This window comes from Sander lucioperca, chromosome 17 (genome assembly GCF_008315115.2).
Source record: "Sander lucioperca isolate FBNREF2018 chromosome 17, SLUC_FBN_1.2, whole genome shotgun sequence".
In the NCBI taxonomy this organism is placed as follows: Eukaryota; Metazoa; Chordata; class Actinopteri; order Perciformes; family Percidae; genus Sander; species Sander lucioperca.
Window position 1 is genome coordinate 12448892 of NC_050189.1, and position 18878 is coordinate 12467769.

General features: G+C 37.1%; 2 protein-coding genes across 2 annotated transcripts in view; one reads left to right on the forward strand and one right to left on the reverse strand.

Moving 5' to 3' along the window:
- LOC116052137 (low affinity immunoglobulin gamma Fc region receptor II-c-like) overlaps window positions 1-15241 on the reverse strand; it is a 39971-nt gene extending 24730 nt beyond the window's left edge. Inside the window, exons 1-6 of the mRNA XM_031302667.1 lie at window positions 15211-15241; window positions 14693-14755; window positions 14240-14485; window positions 13663-13911; window positions 13029-13199; window positions 12417-12461 (exon numbers count right to left, since the gene is read on the reverse strand). Of these exons, the coding sequence (XP_031158527.1) occupies window positions 12417-12461; window positions 13029-13199; window positions 13663-13911; window positions 14240-14485; window positions 14693-14755; window positions 15211-15241 (805 nt within the window). The remainder of the gene's footprint in view (window positions 1-12416; window positions 12462-13028; window positions 13200-13662; window positions 13912-14239; window positions 14486-14692; window positions 14756-15210) is intronic.
- Window positions 2435-3904, forward strand: LOC118493636. Its single transcript, XM_035994146.1, has 3 exons — window positions 2435-2809; window positions 2902-3036; window positions 3180-3904. The coding sequence occupies exons 1-3, from the start codon at window positions 2725-2727 to the stop codon at window positions 3614-3616; spliced, it is 657 nt and encodes a 218-aa protein (XP_035850039.1). The 5' UTR covers window positions 2435-2724; the 3' UTR covers window positions 3617-3904.
- Window positions 15242-18878: the final 3637 nt, after the last annotated feature.

Here is an 18878-nt window from a genome sequence, read left to right on the forward strand (position 1 = left end):
GGAAACATGGAGGACCACACGTATTCAAAATCCCAATTTCAGGAACAGGAGTCTTCTTCTTCTTCGCCGTGAATAAGAAAAAGGATATTGAGAAGAGCAAGAGACCGGCTTTTTGAAGCATGAAGGCTACCGTAGCTGTAATACATACTTTGAACTGCGAGGTGCGAGAGAGTTGATGGTAATATATGATCTCAACACATTGGACCTTTAATATATGTTGTGTGCAAATCTTCCACCAAAACAAGTATCTTTCCCAACACTATTTCGCAGCGTCACCGTCGCTGTATCCGGAGCTTAGCGCTGCCCAAGACAATTGCAATTCTTTAAACCAATCACAAACCCAGCATACACGCCTACTTTAACATTTTCTTTAAATATTGTTCATGCAGTCTAACAGCTGGGATGCAACACATATAAAGGGTAAAACCTGTTTTATTATCATTGGGATCAAAGTACACATGATTTTATTAGAGGACTTTGGCCGTACTGTTCCATTTATCAGAAGTAAACTGACACGGAGACTGTAACAGGTATGTGCACTTACATTAACTTTTCATTGTAAGAAATTCATCATTGCCTGTTTTAGAGGAAAGCAATTTGTATTTTACACAGTTGATAAATGATGGTTCTGCATTATAAACATTATTTCACAATACTCTCTTGCCTTTATGACTGGCTGTTTGTCTTGAAATTCGCTGGCTTTTATGTTCATGTAGTTTGCATTTATTCATGGATTACAGTATGTTTGTTTCTCATAACATTTTGCTAACTGCAACATGAAGAAAGATTGCCTAGGGGCAATATTGTGTTTGCTTTTAAAAGTGTACATCAAATGTAACAATAATGTATACTGTAAGCACCAAGCAAAAGGTTGAAATTAGAATGTTAGTATAAATTCAATTAAACTCCTTCATGCCCTGTTATTACGAAGAGTACTCAAAGTACCTACAGGGAGATTTTGTTTTTAAACTGTAATCTTTAAAGTCTAATCCAGCCATTTTGGATTCATAAAGATGGAAATAAAATGTAAGCAAATGATGCAAATGGCCAATAAGTAGGTCTCCTGTTACATATTTATGTTGATTACAAATGGTGTTCATTATTAAATACATCTGAGACACTGGAAAGGACAAAAATGCTCTGGTAATCTTCCTTCTTTGTGGTTTATAAAGTTTGATTTATATGAATGAATACACCTTTCTCCTCTGTCTTTTTAAATTCTCTTTTTTTTATAGTAAAAAAGGCTGCCTTAATGCATGGGCTTAACAGGGCTTAAGCCTATGAAGACGAGGGGTCTAACATGAGCCAGTAAAAAAAAAAATATATCACATTGATTTATCATTTGTCAAATTTTCTGTCCATCACTTAAGGCCAGTGATAGCAAGGGCAAGAATGGGCTCAGCCCACCCAATCAAAAGTTAAGAAAATGTGTTTAGCCAACCATTTCTGGGTAGGCAGCCTAAAGCCCGCCTCCAAAGTTGCATGCTGCCCACTTGGTTGTGAAATTTGCATTGATTGGTTCATTATGATAGTTTTGATCATGTAAACACCACCTCTGTTTTTTCTCTTGCATTTTCAGAACTCCAGGATGATTAACCCGTTTCATAAAGCTTTGGCTTTCCAGCACATTGTTGTCATCCTCCTAACACCCTCCTGTGGAGGTAACATAAATACTAACATAAATGAAAGTCATGCATGTCTGAATTATCACTAACATGCAGCATTACACTGGATGTAAATAAACTAGACTAAATATATGTTGTTGTATTTATGAATGTATATATTTATAGAATACATTCTAAGATATCTTTCTTATTAAATTAGGTTAATTGATTTTTCAATATATGATTGTACATAATAACCAGAGTTTTGCTCCAAGAAAGGATGAAATCTGGATTTAAAAATGTACCCATTTCCTTTCAGATCAGTCTCAGGTTGGTGGTCCACCTTCCCTAATAGTGGCATTAGTTGGTGATGACATCATCTTGCCATGTCACCTGGAACTGGCAGCAGATGCTGTTTCAATGATCCTGGAGTGGGGGAGACCTGACCTGAAACCCAGATTTGTGCACGTGTGGAATCAAGGTCAAAACCTTCTTGATAACCAAAACCCATCCTATAAAGGAAGAACATCGCTGTCCACTGACAAACTGAAGCACGGAGACCTTTCACTAAAATTGTCCAAAGTAAGACTCTCCGATAGTGGAACATACAGATGCTTCATTCCAAGACAGAGCAAAGAATACACTGTGCGACTTATTGTTGGTAAGTATGCATTCCAGTTATCTGATTTATTTTAAAAACTCAAATGGCAATTGTGTTCACTGGTAAATTAACAATGTGACAGCATGCGTTGGTGAGTAATGCAATCAGAGCTGCTTTGAGTTTTTTTTTTTTTTTTTTTTTTACTTTATCTTGTCAACTGATTTTTGCAGTGGAATTAAACCTCTAAAGTGCCACTGTTGGTTGAAATGTCATCATTGGTGTTAGTGATGTTGAAGTCAGACTCTTTATAACGTGTTTATTTTGTCACCAGGTTCTGTCTCCTCACCCGTCATAGCAGGGATTAACATAAGCAGCACTGCAGTGGTTCTACAGTGTGAGTCTGAAGGCTGGTATCCAGAACCTGAGGTGTCGTGGCTGGACGGTGAGGGAAACCTCCTCTCTGCTGGACCTCCAGAGACAGTCAGAGGTCCTGATGATCTCTATACTGTCAGCAGCAGAATGACTGTGGAGAAGAGACCCAGCAACAGCTTCACCTGTAGAGTCCAGCAGAAGAACACCAACCAGACCAGAGAGACAGAAATTGGTATGATTTTCTTCTTTTATTTCAATTAGTATTTTTTCTTTTTTTTTTTTTTTTACTTTTAGAGGTTTTAAATATTCGCCATTGTGTTCTAGGATTTATCATCTCAGATGAATGCTCCGAGGTTTCATCAAGTTCTGCGATTCGTATCAGCATTACCTTGGCTGCTGTCTTCATATGTACTCTGGCAGTTGTTTTAATTGTATGGAAATGGCAACAAAACAAAACCAGTAAGTCAGAAATGTATTCTAAAATGTAAAGATACTGCAGGCTACAGATTTGCCTCTGTATCTGTTCAGTTTGACATGTTTTCCCTAAATAACATAACTGAGTGTGAGTTTAATATACTTTTTTTGCCTCTATATTTACACAGAGATCAATAGGTACCCAGTGGATGAAACCGAAGCAACCGGACATAGAGAGCAGCTTATGACAAAAGAGAAAATGGCAACACCTGATGAACAGCTACAGAAGAAAGAAGTGGAAGTTAATGCGTTAAAGAAACAGATTAAGGAACAGGATGAACTGGTATTTCAAGCGTTACAGGAACTGAGAGATAAACTTCATCATCAAAAGCTTGACGTGGATAAAGACATAGACGAAACTGATACAAAGGTTAAGGAACTGGATAAAGCACCAAAACAGGACAAAGCACAGGCATATTTTCAACTGAAAGAAACATTTTTAGGGTTCAAATCTAAAGTGCGCCTGAGGAATGAAGAACATGAACAACTTTTACTGGACACCGATAAACTGCTGCGGAAAATAAGGGAAAAAATGGAGAACCACAAGGAACAAATAAGTGTGTAAGTGGAGGAGATGAAGAAACTAAGTTGAGGTTTGAAAGGAAACTCCAACTTCAATTAGAAAGAGACAACTATCATTTAATTCAGTCAGTAGTATAATTAAATAATTCAAACAAAAGGATATGAATCTGCTATCACATAGATCATTTCAAACACTCAATAGTATTCTAAGTCATTAACATTTGATGTTAATGTCAATGATTTAGAATGTTTTAGATGAAAGCGATGGATTACAATCCTTATCTTTAAATTTTTTTAATTTAAGATTAATGATTTAATTAAATGATCGTTGTCTCTATAAGATATCAAGCATCCAGTATGTCAGGTTTTGTTATGATTATAAGCAAGTAAAGCAACAAGAGAAGTTACTTATTGATGATTTCAACTTTATAATTTGTCTCTTTACTATAACTGTGTGAATAAATGAGAATTTCTGATGTAAATTGTAACATTATTTCTTATCCTGAAATAAATTGGAGCAGTGTTTAAAAATTGAGAACATGAGAAACAAACATCCAACTAGATAAGTGCGCAACTCCACAATATCAATTACAAAGGTTTTAAATTCATTAAAATAAATAAATAAAATGGATTTAAATAAATATGAGCTACTGTAGATGTAACTATTTAACAGTACATCAAGTCGATCTTTTAAACTGAAATGCAAATTAACATACAGCACTATTTATCTGAAATACATTAGTAATTAACAACCCACAGACTTGTTCGATCAGTGTATTTAACACAACTAAGTATGCTTCCATATGCACTACTTTAAACTCTGAAACATTATGATCAACAGACTTCACTATCTGGTTGGAATGTCTGGATCAGTTTTAAAATGGTTTACTTCTTACCTTTGTGGCAGAAGTTTTTGGAAACCATCATGTCAGACACTACAGGGTTGTCATGTACAGCGTCACACATCTTCCTGGAGTCTGAGGTTATCAGGTCAGATGTTGTTAGTGGTCCACCGCACTCATTTTAAAACCAGGTAGTGGCAACCAGGCTGTGGAATGCACTGCTGCTCTCTTTACGTTGTTCAAACTTTGTTGATTCTTTTAAAAGCAGTTGAAGACTTAGCTATGCAAAGGCTTTTAGTTAGACAAGGGCTTTTATGGCTGTCTGATTTTATGTACCTACAGTATGCTTTCCTTGTATTCTTATTTTTATACTTTATTTTTACATTTTCACAGTCACAACCAACCAGACAAAACAGCAACCAAAGAAACAGACAGGCAGAGAGAAAACAAAAACAGAACAAAAACAATACAACAGAACAAAAACACAGGTGGAGAGCTGCCAGGACAACAGAGTACAAGTTCAAAACCTGCTCAGACCAAGGGTTTAGTACAGCAGCAAACACCAATCAGCCATCTAGGTCTCATCAAGCAAATCCAAAAATGGGTGACCCTGTGAATTCCCCTGCTAAAACAAATCTGTTCCATCCTAGCCATCTTCTAAAATATGGGGACAGTGGAGACTTCCAATTAAGTCATTAGCATAAGCATGCCTGCTCTAATAATTTGCTTTTGATGGTGAGGAAGGGCCTCCGTACTGTCAGAGCAACCAAAAATAGCCAGATTGTTTGGAAAGACAGTTAAATATTTCACTCCAGAAGTTACTTAAGACAGTGCCAGAATAGGTATAGGAATAAGTGATCCCTCTGAGATACCACTTCTGTCACACAGGAGGGAAACTCATTCAAAAATCTTTTTACGTTTGTTTTTGGTGTAATGTAGTCTGTGTATGACTTTACTGGGATACACTCCCGTACAAAATGCCTGACCTGAAGGTAAAAGTGTTGTTGGGGAAGGTGATGCTTAGTTTGGAGCTGGAGAAATGAGGCAAATCTATTATCTACATAAAGATCACCAATACAACGCAGCCCTCCTTCCCTCCAGTCGAGAAACACTCAATCCATCAGTGCTGGCTTGAACAAGTGATTGTATGTTATAGGGCTTCATTTCTGGACATAGCACCCGAAATGGTCCCTTCTTTGACAGTGGACGAGAGGAAAGCACTACAGCTGGCAGCGGGTGTCACCTTGGTCATCGGGGTGAAAAAACTGGCAATGCGGTGAGTGGATTCGCTCTCAGCAGCAGCAGCCTGGTGCCGTGTCTTGTATTCGTCTAAGTGAAGTAACGTGACCGCCTGAACATTAAAATATTGTTGAACCAATATAGATTGTTATCAGTTGATCTTAACTGAACCACACTATTATGCAGGAATTTGTCAAGAAAAATCCCATGCCTTTTCCAAAAAATTCTGTATTTATTTTTCCAAAACTTCTCCAGGCCTGGAAATTGCTATTTTCAAATTCCATGACTTTTCCAGGTTTTTCATGACCGTATGAACCCTGCTCATGATATGCTTATACATGAAGGCTTTAATATATTTTACAATTTTAAGTAATTAGATCAGTTAACAGTGTAGTAATCTATTGTCAGAAATATTTGCAGGAAGCTATTCTACTTAATGAGAAGAAACCTCTACATGCTGCCTCTCATTCATTGACATATTATTCAAAAGTATAGAAAGATAAAATTTGATTATTTTCTTTTTTTTTATTTAATTACAAACAATAGATTCCCTTTACGTCCTGATGACACTGAAGCCAAGACATATATGTAAGAACCCATTTGTTTTAAGAAAAGAAAAAAAAGTCATTATTGAAAATAAAATCATTATTGATTGTAAATTATATCAAACAAATTCTGGATTAGTTGGACGAATTGTACCTGACTGTAAAAGGAATCACCAGGTTTTTAATGTTGTCTCAGTTTCTCTTTCTTTCTCAACTTCAGTGTATCTTAAATATATTTTAATTATTAGGGGTGTGACGAGGCACGAGATTAGGTTCACGAGAACCAGACAAGATTTAAACACTTTTAAAGAAAACTTACATGATGAAATATGACTAGAAAAAAAGTCTTGTATTCAATCAAAGTCACAAAATGAAAAATGAGCACTGTGAAAGGTTTTGCCACAAACTGAAATTGCTTCTCTCCTGTATAACTAACCTCTTCAGACCTAATATTAACTATTGCGCCCCTCTCTCCTCCCAAACCCGTCTCTACAACCTATTAAATCAAATAATTATTAATTTCTTACACTGCACTATAACTTGTATTCTTGTATTTGTACCTTATTCTTTGTTTAGCCTGTTTTATTTTCAGTGCCGTTTTTAATTGATCTTTAATGTTTTGTGTAAATCACTTTAAAATGTCTTTGTTTCTCGGGGGTGGCAATAGCTCAGTCAGTAGGGAGTTGTCCCCGGGGCACATGAATGCTTCTGTCTTGTTGGTCAGTCAGTCCCCAGGTCAACGTCTCAGAAGTGAAACATTAACTGTATGGCGATCTCGCTATTATATTATTTGCAGCAAATGGTGTCTATGTGAAGTTTTAAAAAGTGTAACCACCAGAGGTGGGACAAAGTCATTGTTATGCAAGTCACAAGTAAGTCTCAAGTCTTTGCCCTCGAGTCCCGAGTCAAGTCGAGTCAAAGATGAGGCAAGTCCCGAGTCGAGTCACAAGTCAAAGCCAACAAGTCTCAAGTCGAGTCCAAAGTCCTACCATTTTAGTTTCGAGTCTTTTCAAGTCATTTCAGTTTCAGTGTATGCAATATTAAGAATATTTTCACTGCTTCAAAAGTCATAAGAAAGCCCTTTCTCTCAAGAAACTGAAGTCATATGCTTTATAGCAGTGGTTTTCAAAGTGGGGACGGGGACCCCTGGGTACTGCGAGGGAGTGCTAGGGGGGCCATGGCAAGTTGGCATGAAAAGTATAGCAAAACAAAATAATTGAATAAATTAAATAATTAAAGTAAACCAAATTAAACCAAAAATAAGCTAAACAATATTCCCATTAGTTAAGAACTGCACTATAATAATCTATTGCATCTCTGAACATTACTACTATAATCGTTATTATTTTATTTTATTACATGGCTTGGTTGAATTCCAATGTAGAATGCGGCCTGTTATTTCTTGATAACAGACCGCTGCGAAGTATAACAGACCGTTGCCATGAAAAACAGAGTGTTGCTATGGACGCAGTTCGGTTTAGCGGAAGCAATACACTCCTTTTTAAATCAATATTTTGTGTCAAAGTAATGATTTATTTGGTAGGTAGCCATGTAATAAGCAGGATAATGTATAGCGAGCGGTAGTTATAGCGAATACAACCCCTGATATGAAAAGGGAAGGCTAATGGTGGATCTACTGTGACTGTGTTATGGTAACGTTACTTTAAAACGGACGTTGACATGATGTTGGCGAGGTTTTCCATCTGAGTGTGCTACACTCACCTCATATAATCAGGGTTCAAAAATCCCTATTTTTGTAAGCATGAACCAGCAAGGGAGACGTGCGTTTACTGTCTCGTTGAGACAGTAAATATGCAGCTAGTATGTTATGGTACATACATCCGATAAGGTGCTTAGCATTCGTTCAAAACTTACCTTTCTTTGTGCAACTTCAGGTGTCGAAAAAAGTTGGACGTTGTGGCAGCTCCGTCTGTAATCTTCGACCCGCATGTTTTGCAAATTGCAACTCTTTTTTTGTCGACTACCTCGTAATTGTTATAGCCAAACGAAACTATCTTCGGTATCATTTTGCCAACTGGCTCGTTGTTGCTCGTGCTTCATTGGTTGTCTTGCAATGTGCCTGCTTAGATGCTGTCGAATCAAAACAACGTGGGACTACAGTGATTGGATGTCGTGCAGGCAGCACGCGTGCTCTCTGCATGCATACAGGTGGTGCACATTTTTTTCACAGATGCAGATAAACTGAGAGCGGCGCGGCCGTGTGAACATTTTCTTCCCCAGTTTTCATGGGAAGTAGCAAGTCTTCTCGAGTCAAAAGGCGCAAGTCCAAGTGAAGTCACGAGTCATTGATGTTAAAGTCCAAGTCGAGTTGCAAGTCTTTGTACATTTTGTCGAGTCTGAAGTCATCAAATTCATGACTCGAGTCTGACTCGAGTCCAAGTCACATGACTCGAGTCCACACCTCTGGTAACCACACTTGTGACCGCTTTACCACACTGCCGTGTCTCACTGTGACTTAAACTGCAGAGGCAATGAAACGTTTGCTTCATCTGCACCGCACCTCTGCGTGTGTGTCGGAGCTGAGTCTCTGTAAAAGATGCAGAGAGGACAGAGAAGCTCACGCTTACCTGCTCTAAGGTACCGAAATTTGGCATGGATTGATTTATGATTTGGTCCTCTGTAGTGCTGACGTAATTCTGCACTTGCATACTGATATCACAAGATAACTTTTAATCTTGTGGGACGAGATCTCATCACACCTTTACTAATTATTTAATAACTCTACAAATGTGAAATTATTTATTGATACAATACAAAACTGTAAAGTACAGTAAATGTATTTAATGAAAACCAATTACTGCATCCATAAGACATTACAGAAGGTCTTGAAAACTGCTAAGTGCATACAAGGAGGATCTATACATCCAGTGGTGTAGAAAAAAACCCAAAAGGATTATCGGCAGACGGTAGCGTAGCATCCGGTTCTTTTGCTAAGTCATCCTCCCTATGTTCCAAACATTCCCAGTAAGGCAATACTGTAAAAACATATATGTTTAAAGGTGCTCTAAGCAATGTCATGCGTTTTTTTAGGCCACAACATTTTTTGTCACATACAGCAAACATCTCCTCACTATCTGCGAGCTGCCTGCCCCCTGAACACACTGTAAAAAACGCAGGTAAATGCGCGGAAGCACGAAAGGGTGGCTGTGTCTATGGAAGGTAAAAGTCAATAAATAAGAGCCACTATACTAGCCAATAACCAGCCACCACCTAGCCAATAACTAGCCAATATACTAGACAATAACCAGCCACCAACGTCACGTTTTGAGTGGATGGCGAGACGCCGAAATGGATGCCAATAAGATTCTGAATGGAAAGTTTACTTTTAAAAAGTTGCCAAATGGTTCCATTGACAAGACCAAAGTGATCTGTTTGTTTTGTCGTTGTGAACTGAGCTCTCATCGCAGCACTTCGTCTGAAATACCACTTGATGGCCAAGCACACAGCTGATGCGAATTCTCCGCTCCCTCGTCAAAGCCAGGCGACAATGGATGACTTCAGACCATAGACTGTATATTAATATTGACAGTCTATGCTTCAGACAGAGGCACATGGATACCACAAGAACAAACTCAAAAATACATTTGCACAAAGCCAGGCCGATCCACTTTTTCATGTTGATCAGAGCATTAAAATGAGGAAAAATAATAGGCCAAAAAAGAAATCAAGGATTTAGAATAGATAAAAATGTGCGATTAATTGTGATGAATTGCGAGTAAACTATGAAGTTAATGCGATTAATCGCGGTTAAATATTTTAATCGTTTGACAGCACTAATTTTGGCATATTACTGTAAGCCCCACAGCAAGTTAGTGTTTGTGCAGTGCAATGAGTATAGTCAATTATAATTCTGTTAAGGTCAGTCATACTTTGATCAAGAAGCAGATACAAGGCAGTTGTTAGGAATTAGCACTAGAGGTTTATTTATCAATTAAGAAAGCATGTGCAAGGATTGGTCCTGTAGAAGCGGGTGGACAGGTTGAGGGAGCTGGGCAAATACTGCAATAACACTGGACAAAGCAAGTGAGCTGAGTCTCCTCTCATCAGAGTGGCAACCTAAGGCCCAAGCAAAAAGATATCAGTAAGTTAATTTGACAGCAATTAAAGACAAAAAATAGATACCAAACTGGGTTGGCTGTAGCATGTGTACGACATAGGTGAACGGACAATCTGGCGCAAACTGAGTGAAGAGCCGGGGTTTATAACTGTAGGGATTGACTTGTGGAATCCACTTCAGATGCCATGCCCAGAAACAAACACACACAAACACACACACACACAGATAATTTTTAATGAAATATTTTGTGATAATATACAATTTCAGTTTTTTTTCGATCATTGTTTTACAATGTGTTGTATAATTGTGATAATGTTTTTCAGTCTTTGGTGAGAATTTCTTCACTGAACACCATGTGTCATCATGTGTGAATGAGTAATAATGTTGTACTCCTGTTATATACTTTTAAACTTATTTCTATTTTTAGCAGTGTTACAAAACCTCCCCAAGTAAATGCTCTGGAGTTACTGATTTTATTTTAGCATCTTCATATTTCTGTCCGAGTGTTATTGCAACTCAAAATGTCTTAAAATATAGTCGTAGTAGTGGACATGCATGTTGGGTTTTCCATTGTGCGAATTTAAATAAAGCATTTATTTTGATTGCATGTATTTTTTGTGTATCAAAGCAAAATAGATTGGTCCATGCTGCATTCATCCACTGATTGATGAAGAATAACTCAACAATATTGAGCTATTAGCTGAAAGCTTTTGGATTGGGTGTTGCACTAGACGGCACGTGTTGTTAGTACTGTTTCCACAGCCTGTAAATAACTGAGGATTTTTTCTTACAATGTTAGGCCATCCTGCACACACTATGTAACCGAGCTTTAACAGAGTCTCTCCTTCATCCTTCAGTCAGTGTTCAGTGTTCTGGGCAACCTGGAAGAGACCCAAAATATACAAAGACAACAAGATAAAATGTTGCTATGATACACACATTATCCTAACTTCTGTGTAACGCTATTTTTTGTCATGGCTAGTATTGTGTTTATGTATGAATGTACTTTGTATCATTGTACGAAGCATGTTTGCTTTATGTGATGGCTGGAATTAAGGGAGTGATAAATCTTAAATGGCTCAAATGTGCCTCTCAACAACATAATTAAATATTAATATTTAAAAAACTTTGAACTAGAAATGATTAAGTAGGTAGGTAGATAATGTTTACCGGTTGAGACAGGTGACACAAATCTATGGATTTATTTTTTTTATTTTTAAAGTAGTTTTGCTGATGATAGTCATTTTTATATTTCTGTTAGTCCCAATTTTATATACAATCTTGTTTATGAAAGAACTTCAGTCCCCAGTCATAATAAGGGTAATCTTTTCTTTTCCCCAGTAAGGAAGTGAGTTTTCTCTGAATAGCCCAAACAACACGTTCTAAGAAATCATACTATTCTAATAAAAGACGCATGTGATATCTTTACTTTATTTGGTCTTTGTAACAACAAAGCCAATCGTGTCACAACCCTAACCACAGCTGTGGTTAACTTGAAGCTAAGAATGACTTAAGCCGCCCAAACACGATCAGCCGTAAAACTGCTCTGTGCTGGCTGTGCCATGGGGACAACTTGGAGGAAGCGCTACCCTTGGCATGGATGAAGTCTCTGCGATATGCACTGGGACCTACGTCGTGGTTTAACCGCTGATCTGTAAGCAGCTTTATGCTCAACATGAATGAACAAATCACACAAATCAAGTATTATGAAATCAAAATCAGATTAAGTCAAAGAAGTACCTCTTTTCATCCTGTGTTGTGGGATATTAACATATATTTGCCAGTGTGGTTCAGCTACATTGGCATGTTCACAAACTGGAACAAATAAAAATTACAATTATAAATTTATATTTTAACATAAGTAGTTCTAGTAGCGGTAATACATATGTATACATTTAAAATTAAAAATAACATTCTTTACAGATTAAGTGATTTAATTAACCCATTTGTCTCGAGTAATAGCCTCAGTTGGAGATACTACAATACTGACTGACAGATTAAATTAGAATAGGAAGAAAGGTAGTCAGGATAATAGGCTTATTACTATACTAACTTACTATTACTTATTGCCTAAATGTATTTCTATGACAGTAATATACTATATAAATGCTTTGTGTTCCTCTGATGTTTGATACTTACCTGGGTCTGATCCTGTTGTTGGCATCTCAGAGGAAAAGCACGCAACTACATGGAAAAGGAAAATGGAGAAATAGACAAAATCTGAGAACTAATAGTAAAGTTGTACATCTGCTTTTTCATCATTACACGTTCAATGACCTCCAAGGAAGCTTTGTAGATAAAAAAAAATGTTTGTGCATCGTCATTATTGGAAATTGTAAAGCTCAGCTGACTGGTGATTTTTCCTAATTCATTGTAAACCTGCAGGGATACTGCATTTGTCACCTACACATACCGTTTTACCGTTACAGCTGTAGCTTTGTGTAACATTTAACCAAGCCTATTGCGACTCTCTAATGTGAATATTGGACAATTCTTGATAATGTGCAGTTACAACACTTTTTTAAATGATCAGTATCTGCACTAATGAAAGACTGGTTATGGCAAGTAAAATATAGTGGCACAGAACTAAAACCTTTGGGTAAGGTAGGGTATTGGTTACAGTTAGGCCACTAGTACACTATACATTTTCTGTACTTTTATGCTGTCTTCTGTTTTCTTCTTTAGTAAGCCATTCTATATGACAGAAAGAATACTTTCTATTTTGTTCCACACAAATATTTTTTTCTGTACCTCTATGTTTCCGACAGCAAAGTAGCCCCACCACCAACAGCAACACTGCCACACACAAAAAAGAGGAGATAACCGGTAAAAGGATAGAGTGCTGAATGGAGCCAGGGTATAGAGGATGTGGAGAAGAATCTTGTCCACCTTGAGGTGTTGTCGCTACAGGTGTGGGATATGCTGTAACACCATGACAAAAGATAGCAATCTGAGTGCATGCATAATGTTTCAGTTCATCTAGAATTGTTCCTACAAAGACAAACACACTACTATGTCAAAATATGTCAAGATATGAAAGAAGTAGTAGTACTGCTTTTTTGTGTGTCTAAAACATTTTTTCTCCCTAAGCGATAGGTACTGGTGACTGCAATCTAACCTTGGGATGACAATGTTAGTCTTTGGTCCAGACTGAAATAAATCGACAACTATCAGAGGATTACTACGATACCTGCGTTTTGTATTATAGGCTGTAATGGGAATTGCAACCTCAAGAATCAACTTGCAACTTTTAAGCTCTGCAATTCTTATTTCTTATCATACATATAGCAAGAATATTAAAATTAATTTAGTATAAGTTGGATATTTTTTCTTACTGATGATATTTAGAGTTTATATTAATATTATATTTACTGTTATGTCTCACCTGTGACAGCCAGCCAACTCTCTGGTGATGCTCTTCGAAATCCACTGATTTTGCACTTGTAACGTCCTTCATTGGACTTGGAAACATTGTGAATGGTTATCTGGCTTGTGTATCCAGTCTCAGTGAAGTGGCCATCTTTGTAGAAATCAGCTGCGAGGTTGTCAGATGTCACCTTTTTTCTACAGCGTAGAGTGACAGTCTGTTGTTCCATCACAGGGGCAGCAGGACTCTCCAGGATCACATCACCAGCTGAACAACAAGAAATTACTGTTATCAATCATGCAGTAAGGCCAGTAAGTTAAGTGTACACTTAACCATGAGGGTCCACTTAATGAGACATTTCTGCTTGGCAGCCAGGTGACCCCTGTATATTTCCGACCTTAATATGGATACACAAATTACGCTTAAAGTTCCCATTTGCACTGGGCTACAAAGTGCATCAACTTATCTAAAATGAAGTTTGAGAAATACATTCTTAACTCATGCTCCACTTTCTATATTTGTTGGAGCTTTTAGCCACATTTTGCCATTTTTGAACAATAGAAATATTGCTTGAGATAGTGTCCGCTAAACATACCAGTAACAGTGATGTTAACGCTGTTGCTTCTCTCTCCCTCTCCATTTTCACACCAGTATTCTCCACTGTGTGATTCAAAGGCTACTTTAATGTGCAAGAAGCCTTTTGATGTATCCCATCGAGTAGCATTTGAGGGAATCTTTTTCATCACTCTCCAGTCTGTTCGGCCGTGAAACCCCTCGCAATAAAATGAGATGGATTCATATTCAAAGAACTGCAGCCTGTATGGATCAATACGAGGAAAATCTGCATGTTTGACAGAGGAAAAAAAATGAATAAAATAAAGTAAGAGATATCTTCCCAAATATAATACACACTCTCAGTGCAGTAATGTAAAGCTGTAAAATACAATATATCTCACATTTGAAGTGCCAGAAAGACAAAAATTATGCAAATAACATGTTCAAAGATTATACAAATGTATGTTTATTTTTATTCCAAACCTCAACTTACCAGCTTTCTGAATATGGTAACTGCTCTGAGCTTGAGCAGTGAGCAGCAACAGCCCATTCAGCACTGTTTAGACAAAAGAAGAGAGCAGTGTTTCAGAAATACATGTCTTAAGGTACAATAACTCTGAGCAACTGTCAACACATGACAGAAACATGAGACGTAAAAAACCTAAAATATAATCAGGCAATGCAGCAACACCACATACCGCTATTAGGCACTGTCAGCTGCTCTGATTACGCATTGTTAGTTGGAATGGTAAATAGTAGTTATTTGTCTGAATATTGACCTTAAGACAAGTGTGTCTACATGTTTTTCCCAGTATGGCATTTATATGGTAACAGAAAGACAAAATAGAACTAAAATAGTAAAAAACAGAGATAAGACTTAGAAATAGGACAATAACCCTGTAATATTATTCAGATAGACTACACAATAATAGAAATACTTAGATTAAATTAAATAGATTAGTTAGTTTGAATTGATTTGAGAGTAAAACTGGAGACAGTCTCAGTACTCACGCAGTCTGATGCAGAGTGCTGTGACCGCCATGTTCCTTCGCTGCTGACTGTCAGAGCATCAGACTGAAAAACAGCTAAATATGATCTAAGGTGAAGTTGTAGTACTTCCTTTTCCTGTGCAGAGTAGAGGCCACAACAGTTTATAGCATTATAACCATATTTAAGGTCTCAGTCACTCTGGCGGTTAAACATATTTTTAATTCAGGTGGTCAACTGTCAAAGCTAATGTTTCAAAGTGTAAACCACCAAATATGGTAAATACATGGAAGTGATGTATTGGTATGGAGTATAACAAATAATTTTAAAGGGGCACACCAGTTTACAGTAACTTAAAGTGCTCATATTATGCTCATTTTCAGGTATGTATACACAATTGTATTTAGAGGTTATATCAGAATAGGTTTACATGGTTTAATTTTCAAAAAACAACATATTATTGTTGTACCACACATTTCTGTAGCTCCTCTTTTCACCCTGTGTGTTGAGCACTCCGTTTTAGCTACAGAGTGAGGCATCTCACTCTTGTTGGGAGTCGCACATACGCAGTACCTAGGTAAGGACTACTAGCCAGTCAGAAGCAGAGTAAGAGGGCATGCCCTGACAGTACCTAGGTAAGGACTACTAGCCAGTCAGAAGCAGAGTATGAGGGCGTGTCCTGACAGTACCTAGGTAAGGACTACTAGCCAGTCAGAAGCAGAGTATGAGGGCGTGCCATGCTAGCAGCTAGGCGAGCATTATAACGTGTGTTCCAAAGTGACCACGTTTGTCTCTGAAGTAAAGGCTGGACTACAATAGAGCTGTTTGGAGCAATTTGTGAACAGTGTTTTCTGTTGGAGATGGTAAGTCCCTTTGGGGTGGACTTTGGGCTTTTCACTTTGTTAACCTATTACATGCACAAAAAAAGATATATAACACGGTAAAGGAAAGGGAAAATGCCAAAAAGCATAATATGAGCAATTTAAGATCAGTTTACTCATGCTTAGACCAACTCCACATGTGAAAACACACATTTAATGTCTCCTCTGGATCTGGAGGAGCACTGTCAAGTCTGAGAAGATAACCCTGATGAGGTCATAGTGATGTCATCAGGAATAAAGGATAAAGTGTGTGACCATTTTGGGATAAGGTTGAAAAACCTTTAAGTATCTATTTTCACTTAAAATAACCGCCAAGAATAGAAAATATTGTGGGTATTAATTTACTAATTTAGTGAAGATAAAATCGGCTGATATGATTTTCTTTATTGCTTGTGACGGCCATGAAGCAGCTGACAGGGACATGGAAACAGCCAAATCCAACAAAAACTAAATTCATGGCGATGAAAAATAGAATACATTTTGTATGAAAAAAAATAACCTTTACAATCAGAGATCATTAAAAAAGAATGGAATGATTTACCCAACACCAATCCACCCTCTCATACCTACCTCTTTTATTGTTTTGTGTTTTTGATCAAGTTGAGTTTGGTGTTTTAGTTATTTTCTGTAATTTATTAATTTAACATGTATAAAAAGCATGGACAACTAAAAAATTCTCTGGCAAATGATGAATAAAACATTGAAATAAAGTAGGGGGAAAAACCGTACTGTCAGCTTTGCAACAGCAGGTTCCTTTTTTAACCAGGAGAGGGCATCTAACACCACCAAATATCCACCAAATATCCACCAAAATGGCATTTACAGTCTTGTTCTGCATTGCTGATAATGTTTACTCGTAGAATTTTCCCTATGCAGTGCACACTATATAAACCGTTTAACATTTTCAATCCTGTTTGTGTTAAATTTTACACTTTCTTTACATCATGCAACACTGCATACCTGCAAACTAAATTCAACAACATTTTTATACTTTTATACTTTTACTTTTTTTATACACAAAGATGTAACATGAGGCTGGTTAAAACAGTGACTGGAACAAAGAGAGGAACTGCAAAACCAAAGCGATCAACTTTACCATCAAAAGGAGGATTAAGAAAAACATTAAAGATATTGAGAACAAGCTGCAGTCAGTGGAGAAGATGGCAGAAAGTGGCCGGTACTACAACATAATAGAAAACGAGATCTAAAACTTCATGACAAGTGACAACGCAGTCTATTGAATGAAATAGTTTGTTAAATGGAATGACTGAAAGGAAGAAGGCAGTCAAGAACCACAAGGACGAAATCAAAACTGTTTGCCTGCTTTTAATGTGTTAAATATATCGTATGTATTAACATTGTCTTATTTCTGGTGTGAATATTTTGAGTGTGACAGATGAAAAAATGAACTATTTCTCCAGAAACAGAATAAACTTGAAACTCTTTCACTCCGGAGCTCTTTCTTTATTTTACATGAGTGGAAATAACATCACACATAGCAGGTTATTAATCTCATTAATACATGATCAAAGTTACCATTTACAGTTTAATTGTCTGTCTTTTCTGCAAGAAGTTTAGTGGGTCTGTACAGCTTAGCTATATTTAAGAGATCAAAGATTCAACAGTTGTTAGCATCAAAACCAAGTTACGTGACCTAGTTTCTCTGAATGAACTGCTATTGCTAAAACAAACCCACAGCCTTTTTTCACTGAGCTGTAGAGACGTTGTGGTTATTCTGCACCGGGTTTGTCAGGGTTCAACACTCAGATAAATAGATAGAATGAAATGGTGTGGTTTAGAAACCCTAAAAATATCAACCTGCATTCACCCCTGAGAAACTTCATCTCATGATATGCAGTGGTCACAGCAAATGACATATCTATTGATACTAATATTTCCAGACTTTCCAAACTGAAGAGGATTGCCTAACACCACATTCACATCATGTGAGAGGGATGGTAAGGGTTGTTAGCAATCACCTAATTGTGCAACTCATTAAATTTCAGTTTAGTGGCCTGAGACAAAGGACTTTAGCTAATTTTAATAAATTTCTATTTGTATATGACTTTGATGTTGACGTGACCACTATTTAAAAGTCAGAAAAGGGCGATTGACGCACTTTTGATATGATATGAATGTGGCATGTACACATTAATAGATCTGTCACGCAATGTGTCTGCTTCAGGTCAAACTAATATAACAGCATCATGTTGATAGTTGACCACAGTAGCTCTGTTCTGAAAAACAGCGTCTTCAGACGTGTGAACAGACATATGAAACAATGTGGTTTAACTGTCACACACACTAGTAAACCCCTCACTCTAAAAATAGACCCTGATGCTGCACATTAGCAGAAGCCCTTAAATGAATGTTGATACTAATTCAAATGCCAGTCCAGATACTTTAAACTGCCGATAGCCAGACATATAAATAATGAATTCCAGTTACAATGTTACTTTAGCTGTTAAGCCATGTTGTATTTACTGGGTTTCAATATACAACATCAACTGTACTGTGCTTAACTATGTTTTCTACATTCCATCTTTTCATCCCATAACCCTAACATCACACTGTCACTGTCTCTAAACAACAATTCTCTCTCTTCAAAAATTTACTCACTCTGACTTTGTTGCATTCAGTCTGTGATGTTTAGTCTATTGAAAGATGTCTCATGGTTTCTTTGTAGTTATAATTTTCCATTGAGAAGTCACTCCATTTGACACTCGTAAAAACATTGGAGATGCTAAAAAGGTGGTCTTTGTGTTTCCTCTTCTTTGGCTGAGTTCTCAGTGCTTGATTGTTAAACGTCAT

What these genes read in the sequence shown, in the direction of transcription:
- LOC118493636 (XM_035994146.1), top strand. Translation starts at nt 2,725, where the DNA reads ATGACTGTGGAGAAGAGACCCAGCAACAGCTTCACCTGTAGAGTCCAG. An exon ending in GACCAGAGAGACAGAAATTG is followed by an intron (nt 2,810 to 2,901) that starts GTATGATTTTCT and finishes ATTGTGTTCTAG; the next exon opens with GATTTATCATCTCAGATGAA. An exon ending in ATGGCAACAAAACAAAACCA is followed by an intron (nt 3,037 to 3,179) that starts GTAAGTCAGAAA and finishes ATATTTACACAG; the next exon opens with AGATCAATAGGTACCCAGTG.